The sequence below is a fragment of the Pelophylax lessonae genome (genome assembly GCF_965119305.1).
Source record: "Pelophylax lessonae genome assembly, chromosome: 3".
Classification (NCBI taxonomy): domain Eukaryota; kingdom Metazoa; phylum Chordata; class Amphibia; order Anura; family Ranidae; genus Pelophylax; species Pelophylax lessonae.
Genome location: NC_138770.1, coordinates 465,893,419 through 465,905,386, shown reverse-complemented (window position 1 = coordinate 465,905,386; position 11,968 = coordinate 465,893,419). Strand labels below are relative to the sequence as shown.

General features: G+C 46.5%; 1 protein-coding gene across 1 annotated transcript; it reads right to left on the bottom strand.

The window, feature by feature from the left end:
* Positions 1 to 1,358: 1,358 nt before the first annotated feature.
* Positions 1,359 to 2,559, bottom strand: CCR6 (C-C motif chemokine receptor 6; the record flags this gene model as incomplete). Its single annotated transcript, XM_082252063.1, has 1 exon — positions 1,359 to 2,559. One exon carries the CDS (start codon positions 2,557 to 2,559, stop codon positions 1,465 to 1,467), a length of 1,095 nt encoding a protein of 364 aa, XP_082108189.1. The 3' UTR covers positions 1,359 to 1,464.
* Positions 2,560 to 11,968: the final 9,409 nt, after the last annotated feature.

Below are 11,968 nucleotides of genomic sequence, written 5' to 3'. Positions count from 1 at the left end.
CTCCCTTCAGTCGAGTGCCCCCACAGCAAGCAGCTTCCTATGGGGGAACCCGAGCCGAGCGGCAGCTCTGTGCATATATTCAGACACAGAGCTGCCATCGGACCCCGCCCCTTCTCTCTCCTGATTGGCTGACTAACTTTGATTGACAGCCATGGGAGCCAATGGTGCCACTGCTGTGTACATTAAGATAAAATACCTTCTGCCTTTACAACTCCTTTAACCACTTGCCGACCGCCGCACGACTATTTACTGCGGCGGTCAGCCCCGTACAGGCAAAGTGACGTAGTACTACGTCGCTCTCCTGAGAGCCTCTAGGGGGCTGCCGGAGGCACGCTCCCGCCCCCGCTCGTTCCCTGACATGTCCGCGTGTGTGACAGGCGGACCCGATGTCCGCCGGTCACTCGCGCTCTACCGGTGCAGAGGGAGAAAGGCAGACGACTAATGTTATCAAAGCCGCCTGTCATTCTCCCTGATCTAACTGCAGAGATCATACGATCCTGCTATGTAGGATTGTATGTCTCTGTGGTTATATCACTAGCCACACCCCTTTACAGTTAGAAGCACACCCCTAGGGACACACTTAACCCCTGCATCACCAATAAAGTTAACCCCTTCCCTGCCAGTGTAATTTTTACAGTAACAGTGCATATTTATAGCACTGATTACTGTAGTAATGTCACTGGTACCCCCAAAAGTGTCAAAAATGTCAGTCAAGGTTCCGATCTGTCCACCGCAATGTTGCAGTCCCGCAAAATAAATCGCAGATCACCGCCATTACTCGTTAAAAAAAAAAAACAATAGAAATGACAAAAATCTTTTCCTTAGTTAGTAAACGCAATAACTTTTGCGCAAACCAATCAAAATACGCTTAATGCGATTTTTTTTACCAAACATATGTAGCAGAAAACAAATTGCCCTTAAATGTTAAAAAATTTAGATTTTTACATTTTATTTTTGGGAATTTCATATAAAAAAATTTGAAAAATATTGTTATTTTTTCAAAATCGTCGCTCTTTTTTTGTTTATAGCGCAAAAAATAAAAATCGCACAGGTGATCAAATACCACCAAAGAAAGCTCTGTTTGTGGGAAAATAAGGACGTCAATTTTGTTTGGGTACATCGTCGCACGAACACGCAATTGTTCGTTAAAGTCACGCATTGCCGAATCGCAAAATAGGGCCTGGTCTTTGAGCAGCCAAATCTTCTGGGGCTAAAGTGGTTAAGCATTTAATTTTGCAGCATCTTGTTGTATGCAACAGAAGTTTGCTTCTTTTATATGTATATTCAACATACAAAAAAATCCCCAAATATCCAGTATTTGCATGCTATTATTTTAATGGGGAGCTAGAACAAAGAAATAGATTTACTTGAGCTATATACTGTACAGTACATCTTGGTTATTGTGATGTTTTATATTATATGTGAAGAGGGAAGATATCCCATCACATGATTTTTGCTTGTGTCCTATACAGTAAAAGATGAACCACCATCACTTGGGAATACCTCACTTGTCCTTCTAGATGAATACATATCAGAGAACAACCTGGAGCTCCGTATTCTAAACAGGGGAAACTTATGAAAAAAGCAGACGTTTTGCATTACTTTCACAAAATAATTTCGGAATTTTACACCAATAAAGGCATAAATGACGGGATTTAGACAACAGTGAAAAAAGGCTAGCAATCTTGTGCTATGGAGTGCATACTCCATTGCTATTGATTTAGGACATGTCATGTTAAATTTCTGTAACAAATTAATGGCTTTTATCAGAAGTGTCACATTGTATGGGACCTGGCAGACTAGAAACACAATCATTACAGTCACTATTACTTGGATTGCCTTGTATCTTTGGGAATTTTTTGCCTGCAGCAATGTATTAATGATACATGCGTAGCAAAATAGCATAACAATAAAAGGGATAAAAAAGCCTGCGCCAATTTCCACAGCTATACCTGCAAATTTCCAATCGGATGCTGATAAATTAGCTGGGTAAAGTGCTTCACAAACTATGGACTGATCGTATTCTATCCGGTAGGCCCCACTGAATATACATGTTATGCTGGAGAGGCAAGTCGCTACAATCCAAACTGTCAAGCAGATCACTCCTTTGTGACTCAGTGCAACGTTTCTGAGTCGAAACGACTTTGTAACCTGCACAATGGCCACATATCGGTCAATACCCACACAAGCTAATAACAGCATGCTGCAGTTGAAATTAATTGTGTAGATGCTTTTAGTTAATTTGCACATAACATCCCCGAAAATCCATTCGTTCTTTTCCAAATACACAGCCCAGAATGGAAGAGTAAATATAAACAGTAAGTCTGCAATTGCCATGTTTAAAAGAAAGATGTCAGTCATAGTCCTGCTTTTCTTGTAGCAGCTGAAGGTCACAACAACCAGTATGTTACCCACCAGCCCAAAAATAAAAATCAAGGATAAGGAAACAGGTCCAAATATTTTCAGTGACTTTCTGACACTGTCCTTTTGGCAAATTGTGTCCTCTTCATAATAATTGTAATTGTAATTGTAATCGGTTGTTGGAATAGGATCTGTCATCATTTTCAGGGTACTTTTACTGCACCTGCACAAAAAAAAGGAAAAGAAAAAAAAAAAAAGACAATGTAATTAAAATTTTGACATTTAGTTTAGTTCCATGAAAACATGTATTGCTTTATCCCCAATGTGCAGATAAAGTAGCACCTAAATATTATATGATTGGAGGAATAAACTAGAGCCTTTTTGTACACATGTGAAATGTTTATAATTTTGCATGTTTTTGAAAAGTACTAGTATGCTGACACATCCTACATCGGAACAGTTGGCATTTGCTCCAAATAGGCATTTGAATTGAACAAGTGTGACCAAGTCATTTTCTTTTTCCTTTACTCTGGATCTAGTTTCAAGCTCCACCAAAAAATGTCAGCACTCTCAGGCTGCTATTGCAATCTTTCTGCAGGCTGGCATAGATAACTTCTTCCCCAAGAGCAGGGGTTTCAAACTCAATTTCATTGTGGGCTGCATCAGCATTATTGTTGTAAGACTATGTATGCGTAGTTCAGGAGTGCGCTACGGTCAGAGTGCAGTTCAAGAGTATGCAGTGTACAGAGTGCAGGGTTCAGCAGTGTGCTATGTACAAAGTGTGGAGTCCAGGAGTGCGCTAAATACAGAGTGTGCTACATACATGTGTAGGGTTCCCCCCCAAAAGCTTTCTTGCATCCTCCCCAATAGTGATGAGCCAAACACCCCCCGGTTCGGTTCGCACCAGAACACCGCCAACAGAGGATACGTTCATTCAAACAAAGGAACTCCATTGAAGTCTATGGGACTCGAACCTCGAAAACCAAACGGCCTCATTTTGAAGGCGTAAATGCAAATTATTGCCACAAAAAAGGGTATGGGGTCCGGGTCCTGACCTGGGGAACATGTAGCAATGAAAAAAATGTTTTTAAAAACAGTAGTTTTTAAAGGAGCACTGATTTAGTGATTTTAATGAGGCTTAAAGTGAAACTATAAAAATTAAAAATTCCTTCAAATATCCTCCCTGGGGGGTCCCCTGAATGTCCCTGTAAAGTAGTGCATCTCTACGATGTACAGTATGTAGCCTGCTGCAGCAATACTGACATTTCTAAATCAAAAAATGTCATATACAAATATACATACAAATTTCAAATCACATGTACTTGTCATACGGGTGCAGAAAAATGTGGCCTTGTTTGTTGATGGTGCCTGAACACCGTAACCCCTCGCAGTTACTCTTGCTGGGCTCAGGAACAGGCCCTGCTGCTAAAAAATCCATACAAATTTGAAATCGCATGTACTTGTCAAAGTTCCAAAAATTGGGCCTTTGCTGTTGGTGGTGCCTGAACACCATAACCAAGCCCTCGCAGATACTCTTTCTGGGTGCAGGAATGGGACCTGCTGGTAAGAATTACATACAAATTTGAAATTGCATGTGCTATATAGGTGCCAAAAATTGGGCCTTTGCTGTTGGTGGTGCCTGAACACTGTAACCAAGACCTCGCAGTTACTCTTGCTGGGCGCAGGAACGGGACCTGCTGGTAAGAATTCCATACAAATTTAAAATTGCATGTGCAATACAGGTGCCAAAAATTGGGCCTTTGCTGTTGGTGGTACCTGAACACCGTAACAAAGGCCTCGCAGTTACTCTTGCTGGGCGCAGGAACGGGACCTGCTGGTAAGAATTCCATATAAATTTGAAATTGCATGTGCTATACAGGTGCCAAAAATTGGGCCTTTGGTGTTGGTGGTGCCTGAACACCGTAACCAAGCCCTCGCAGTTACTCTTGCTGGGTGCAGGAATTAGACCTGCTGGTAAGAATTCCATACCAATTTGAAATCGCGTGTACTTGTCACTTTTCATAGAGGCGCAGAAAAATTGTGCCTTGGGTGTTGGTGGAGCCTGAACACCGTAACTCCTCGTAGTTACTCTTGCTGGGCGCAGGAACAGGCCTTGCTGGTAAAAATTCCATACTAATTTGAAATTGGCAAAGATCAAGTGTTGTATGTGTTCTTATCAGTGATCTAGTTGGGGCGCTGTGCTGTCATCTGACCTGGCCAAGGTTGGAAGGCGGCTATGCAAACTGGCTGGAGTGATGGGGACCTGGAAGGTTAGTACACCGCAACCCCTCCCAGTTACCCTTGCTGGGTGCAGGAATGGGCCCTGCTGCTAAAAAAAATCCATACAAATTTGAAATCACATGTACTTGTCATACAGGTGCAGAAAATTGGGCCTTTGCTGTTGGTGGTGCCTGAAGACCATAACCAAGGCCTCGCAGTTACTCTTGCTGGGTGCAGGAACGGGACCTGCTGGTAAGAATTACATACAAATTTAAAATTGCATGTGCTATACAGGTGCCAAAAATCGGGCCTTTGCTGTTGGTGGTGCCTGAACACCGTAACTAAGCCCTCGCAGATACTCTTGCTGGGTGTAGAAACAGAACCTGCTGGTAATAATTACATACAAATTTGAAATTGCATGTGCTATACAGGTGCCAAAAATTGGCCCTTTGCTGTTGGTGGTGCCTGAACAACCTAACCAAGCCCTCGCAGATGCTCTTGCTGGGTGCAGGAATGCTGGTAAGAATTACATACAAATTTGAAATTACATGTGCTATACAGGTGCCAAAAATTGGGCCTTTGCTGTTGGTGGTGCCTGAACACCGTAAACCCTCACAGTTAGCAGGGAACAGGGACAGGGCTTGCTGGTAAAAATGGCACACGGCATTTAAATTGTATGCACCTGTCATACAAGTGCAGAAAAATTAGGCCTTGGGGGTTGGTAGTGACCTAAACCAAAAACATTGTTGGAAGCTAGCAGAATAAAGGTAGAGGAATAGGACTGGCAGCATATGCAGTCTTCAAGGGATGGCAGACCCCTAGAAAATTCAGGGGTCTGAAAGCTCTTGTTGATCCAGGACTGGTTCATTTTGATAAAAGTCAGCTGGTCAACAGAGTCTGTGGACACATGCACTCTTTTGTCTGTCACAAAACCTCCAGCAGAACTGAACGTCCATTCGGAAAGCACGCTGGAAGCAGGACAGGCCAGTAGCTCCATTGCATATTGATCAAGTTTTGGCCAGTGGTCCTTCCTCAAAACCCAGTAAGCCAGTGGATGCGCAGCTAGAAAGGTCTCCAAGTCTGCTGTTGCGCCTAGATAATCATGCACCATATGATGGAGACGCTGCCAATGGTTGCTTAAACCTGACAGCCCTGGCATCGGTCAGCCGGCCGCCTTCTCCACCGCTCCTCCTTTGGCTGACCGCTGCCTCGGAAACACGTCCGGAGAATGCTCCCAGTGTCTGGAAAGGCGGTACACAAATTTTTTTTCCAAGGCCTCCTCAAGATGTTTCATCCTCTGCTCCCTCTGCAAAGGCAGGATGAGCTCTGCAATTTTACCCTTGTAATGTGGATCAAAAAGGGTTGCCAACCAGTAATTATCCCTCTCCTTGATAGCACGAATCCTCGGGTCCTTTCACAGGCTTTGCAGAATCAGGGAGCCCATGCATCGTAAGTTGGAGGAGACATGAGCTTCTGAGTCCTCTGGGTCACTAAGGATGACAATGTCAGCAGGAGCAACCTCTCCCCAACCACGTGCAACTCCTGGGGTTTCTGGGGAATCAAAACCATCCCTTGAAGACTGCTGTATGCTATCTTCTACATCCATGCTGCCGAAGCCCTCATCCTCCTCCTCTTCCTCCTGTGTGTTTTGTGGCCCTGCAGGAATAATATCTGCATAAAGGGGGCCATGTGAGGAAAGGAAGTCCTCCTCTTCCTGCCGCTGTTCTGCCTCAAGTGCCCTGTCCATTATTCCATGCAGCATGTGCTCCAGCAGGTAGACTAGCGGGATAGTGTCACTGATGCGTGCATCGTCCCGGCTCACCATCTATGTGGCCTCCTCAAATGGTGACAGGATGATACATGCATCCTTAATTAAAAGCGCGTCGCCGACGTCGGACATGTTCTGACCGTGCTCTGCACATCCCGGCAGATCCACAGCAACAATCAGCGGCTAGAGTGAGGGGAGAGGCTCCGGAGGATTCGCAGCTTGCAGTGGAGGCGATGCTGCATCGCAAGACATCTGGGAACACGAAAAAGAAACACCAGCCAGTGCTCCAGCCTTCTCCTTCAGCGCGCCCCTCTCCTCCCAGGACACTGCTCGGAGCGGCCCTCCGCCCTCACACTCGGCGCCTTCCCGCCCTGAATCACGGGCGCCTCCAGCGGTTATTCTAGAGGAGGTAAGAGATCCCTTCTCCTCACAATCACAAGGGGACACCTCGCAACACTCACAGGCACCGGCACCACACTTCTCCCCATACCAGGCCTCCTCTGAGGAGGCAGTCTCACCAGCCTCATCTTTAGATAGGCAGATGGCGGACATTGCCGAATTGGCGCTGAGTCAAGGGGGCTCCCTGGCTTCTTCTGCCCCCCCTCCTCCCCAGGAATCATACTCGGGAGACTCGGTGTTGATCGCCAGATTCTCAGCTCTGCTGCAGCAGGAACTTTCCAAAGCCTGTGCACTTATTACAGCGGACTTAAAGGGGGACTTCCAGGACATAGGCAACGGATTGGACTCCATTGAGTCTAAGGTAGATGGCACTGTGAAGAGGGTCAATCAGAATCATAAACTGATAGTCTCCTTGCAAGATCGCCTGGATCAGGCCCAGGATAAAATTGAGGACCTGGAGAATAGGTCCCGCCGCTATAATTTCTGAATAAGAGGCCTCCCTGAGTCCATCACCGACCTAGAACCAACCATACATGCTCTTATGACTGACCTCATTCCTGATATTACACCCCTTCATTTGGAATTGGATCGCTTTCATCGCGCCTTGACATCCCCGCGACAAGATGGCCTACCTAGAGATGTCCTTGTTAAACCGCATTTCTATAGGATTAAAGAAAAAGTGATGGTGGCGGCTCGCTTCAAATCTGATCTCACATTACAAGGTCACCCGATCCAAATCTTCACAGATATCTCCCAAACCACCATACAAAAGAGGAGGTCGCTGAAACCTTTACTGGCTCATCTCATCAACCGGCAGATCAAATACAGATGGTCTTTTCCTTTCCGCCTCTCATTTACCTATAACGGGAAGACGCATTATTTTTCTACCTACCAAGACGGAGAAGATGTGCTTTTGGGCCTAGGAATAATCTCCAGGGATGGCCCTATACCCAGGTCCCGCTCTGTATCTCCGACGACATCAGCCAGGCCCTTGTCACCAATATGGTCCCAGCAGAGCCGGAGAGGACATACCCGCACGCGCACACCACCGTGAAGCCTTATGACAGGATCTGTTGCTTTCGGATCCTCTTTGCCATTTACATGGGTGCCAGTGCCCAGTTGGAGATTTTTGTTGTTCGCTTGGGAATTTTTTTATGTCCCGTGCACCTCTACACCGTTCTATTGTTGACTCTTTTTTTTGCCTCTTAGCTGGGATACGGCTGTTCCAGCCTTGACAGAGTTACACCTAGGTGGACACTTGGAGAAGATCGCTTAGACCGCCCTCCCACAAGCGGCCCAAGTGAGACTGTTCTTACCTTTATCTTTTTTTTGTTTTGTTTTTGTCTTATTATGTACCTATTATCTCCTGCCTAGGGGTCTGCCCCCTTAATGGACCGACGCAGTCCCTGAAGTTTTTTGAATATTTTTCCTAGTCCCCACTGTTTTTTGAGGTTTTTTTTGTTGCACTAAGGGACAAGGGCTAAGACTTCCGGGCCCTAACGGGATTACCATTAGGCATTGATGATTGTGATAATGATGCCCGAGTATACTTGAGTTGTACATTGAACCTCCGGAGTAGTCTCACCTCATAACGCCCAGCGCGTAGCTGGGATGGCATGGAGCGGAACTGTTCGGGATGATTCCACATGCCACTGACCATTTGCGAACTTGCTCATGGCTCTATGTGGTAAGCAATCTCGCAAACTTTTCGGGGTAGCTGGACCCCACAACCAGCCTTGTTTGGATAATATTCAGGCTTTAGTTGGAGTGTTTCTGACTGCCCCCCCCAATGTCAATGGGGGGGAGGGCGGGGAGAGGGCTCTCTTTCCTCGCCCCTCTCTTCTTTCTCTGCTTTCTCCTTTCTTCCTTCTCTTCCTCCTCCCTCCCCTTGTGTCCTCTTATTGTCCAGGTCTTCCAGCTTCAGTAGATGTAGTCGAGCTTCCCCCAGGTCTGAGGCTTCCGTGGGGGGAGACCCCCAGTGTGTTTGAGCGAGTGCAACCTGTCGAACCGCAATGACGAAACATGCCCCAACTCCCTTTAAAATCCTGACCCATAATGTACAGGGTCTCAATGCGCCAGTGAAACGCACAAAGGCCTTTCAATACTACTCTAAGCAGGGTTTTGATATCCTTCTACTGCAGGAGACCCATTTTGCCCACTCCTCCTCCCCAAGATTCCTTAGTGCGAAATATCCTACCTGCTACTTGTCCAATAGTTCTGATAAAAAGAAGGGAGTGGCAATATGCATAGCAAAAAAGGTTCCATTTACGCCCAAAAGTGTGATTCACGATAAAGAGGGTAGATATGTTATGGTACATGGCAAAATTAATGAACATGAGGTTACGTTTGTCTTCTACTATGCCCCAAATGTGGGTCAACTGGATTTTTTCATGTCCCTGCTCAAATTAATCATGCCGCATGCAACAGGCCATGTCATCTTTGGGGGTGATAGCAACCTTCCATTGGACCAAATTTTGGATAAGTCGTCCTCCCTCCGAACCTCCCTTCGGCATGTTCCCAGACATGGAGTCAAATTGGCACGCCTGCTGCATTCGCATGATCTGGTGGATGTTTGGAGGAATGAACACCACACTACTAGAGACTTTACGCACTATTCACATGCCCACAAAACATATGCCCCCATTGATCACTTGTTCACTATGTCTCCACTCCTCCCGTTTGTTTTGAAGTCCCAGATACTGGTGACCCCGTGGTCAGACCATTCACCGGTCGCTATGACGGTATCCGATCTCTGGACGAAACCGAAACCCGCTCCCTGGGGACTTAATGCTTCCCTCCTTAACGATCCGACTATTTTCAGGAAGGTAGAGGGCGCTTTAACCCAATACTTCCTGGATTAAACTGCTACTGACACTTCCTCTGCGATTTGCTGGACGGCGCATAAGGCTACAATTAGAGGCAAACTAATTCAGATAGCCTCTAGAAAAAAGAGGGAACGTGCTCAGGACATACATAGGCAGGAATCAGACCTTCGGGACCTTTTGAGAGAACAAAAACATAACCCCGACATTGACATACGACTTAAAATAGACTCCGCCAGGCTGACCCTCAATCTAAGTTTGACCACGTGCGCAGAGAAATCTCTCCGATGGTCGGGTAACCGCTACTATACCCTAGGCGATAAACCTCACACCTTGTTGGCCCGCAAATTGACCCCGCCACCCTTCTCCCCCGCACTCCGGAAATTGAGACTTCACAATGGCAGTAGAACCCAGAACCCTCAATTGATTGTTAATGAATTCTACAATTTTTATGCTAAACTATACTCCTCCCCAAACCCTCCTCAGAGCTCTCAGATGGATGCGTTCTTCCGAGACCTCCCCCTTCCACGATTGTCCGCGGAACGCGGGGACATCATGGACAGGGAATTTACTGAATCCGAGATCTTACTAGCCATAAAATGTATCTTCCAAAGCCCCGGGCCCGGATGGCTTTTCGGGCCACTACTATAAGAAATTCGGCGAAATCCTCGCCCCCCCACCTCTGTTCTTATTTCAATGAGGTTCAACGCGGTTCTCCCATCCCTCGGTACGAAAACAATGCCTTCATCCATGTCATACCTAAACCTGGTAAGGATCATGGTGACTGTTTGAATTATCGACCAATCTCCCTTATCAACCTGGACGTGAAAATCATGACCAAAATACTAGCCACGCGATTGAATTCCTTCTTAGCCCAATATATTCACCCTGACCAAGGTGGGTTTTGTCCCAACCAGACAGGCCTCTGACCAAACTAAACGGGCTATTAACGTCATATCAGCTCTACAGTCTAACTGGCATGGGGGGGGGGGGCAGCGGAAAGGCATGTTGTTGTGCCTCGATCTGTATAAAGCATTTGATTCCTTATCTTGGGAATACCTGTGGCACACACTTGAGCGATTTGGGTTCGGACCCTCATTTCTTACACTGTTGCGGACCTTGTATAGTGAACAAGTGGCGAAATTGTCGATCAAAGGATATAGTTCAGATTACTTGGAGATCCGTAGAGGCACCCGTCAGGGCTGTCCTCTGTCCCCCCTGTTGTTCATCCTAGCCTTGGAACCCTTGGCAATCAAAATACGCCTCAATCCGAACGTTCAGGGTATTACCTGTGGAGCTAGGGTACATAAGTGTGCCCTCTTCGCGGATGATATTTTGTTGTACATGTCTGCCTGTCTGCCCCGTTGGTCTCGATCCCCAACTTGCTTCAGGACTTGGGATTGTTCACTGCGGTCTCGGGTCTGCGGGTGAACCATTCCAAGTCTCAGGCTCTGAACCTCACTCTAGACGACGCCACTGTATCGGTACTTAAAAGCGATTTTCCTTTTCGGTGGCAGGGGGGATCTCTGCCGTACCTGGGCATTCACCTGACACCATCGGTCACCACACTCTATGCTGTCAACTACCCTCCCCTGTACAAAACTCTGGGGGCAGATCTCTCCAGATGGGCGACTAACCCCCCATCGTGGTTCGGCAGGTTGCATTTGGTGAAAATTAATGTTTTGCCACGATTGCTTTATTTGTTTCATACCTTGGCGATATCCATCAATATGCCGGATCTTAAGACATTTCAGAATAAGATTGTGCAGTTCATATGGGGGGATAAGAGGCCCAGGGTGAATAGACGCACCCTGTTTACACCTAAATTGAGGGGGGGTTTGGGAGTCCCTGATCTTCTCAAATACTACTATGCTGCTCAGCTCACCCATTTGATCTGATTCCACTCTAGAGAACCCCGCCTGATTTGGATGCAGCTTGAAGCCAGTCATATTTCTGCCACTCCAATTGAGCACCTACTGTGGCTGCGGCCCAAAGATCGCCCCACGATCCTGTGTCCCACCTTGTCCCTGTCCTTGGGGATATGGGACAGACTGGCGAAACGACACGGCTTCAGGTCTCCCCACACTCCACTGGCGCCTTTACTGGGCAATCCACGATTCCCCCCGGGCCTCTCTCCTCTCGCCTTCACTTGGTGGACTAATAAAGGTTTTCTCCGCTTAGCAGACTTATGTGATAGTAGGGGTATTCTCTCCAGGACCGTATTGAAAGACAAATACTCTCTCCCAGAGGGTGAGATTTTTCATTATATTCAGATCTCTCACTATGTTTCCTCTCTAAAGAGTCTCTGTGATGTAACTACTTCGACTCCTATGGAGTATCTCTGTAATAATATTGATAAACAGACGGGTTATATTTCCACGATATATACAGTATTACA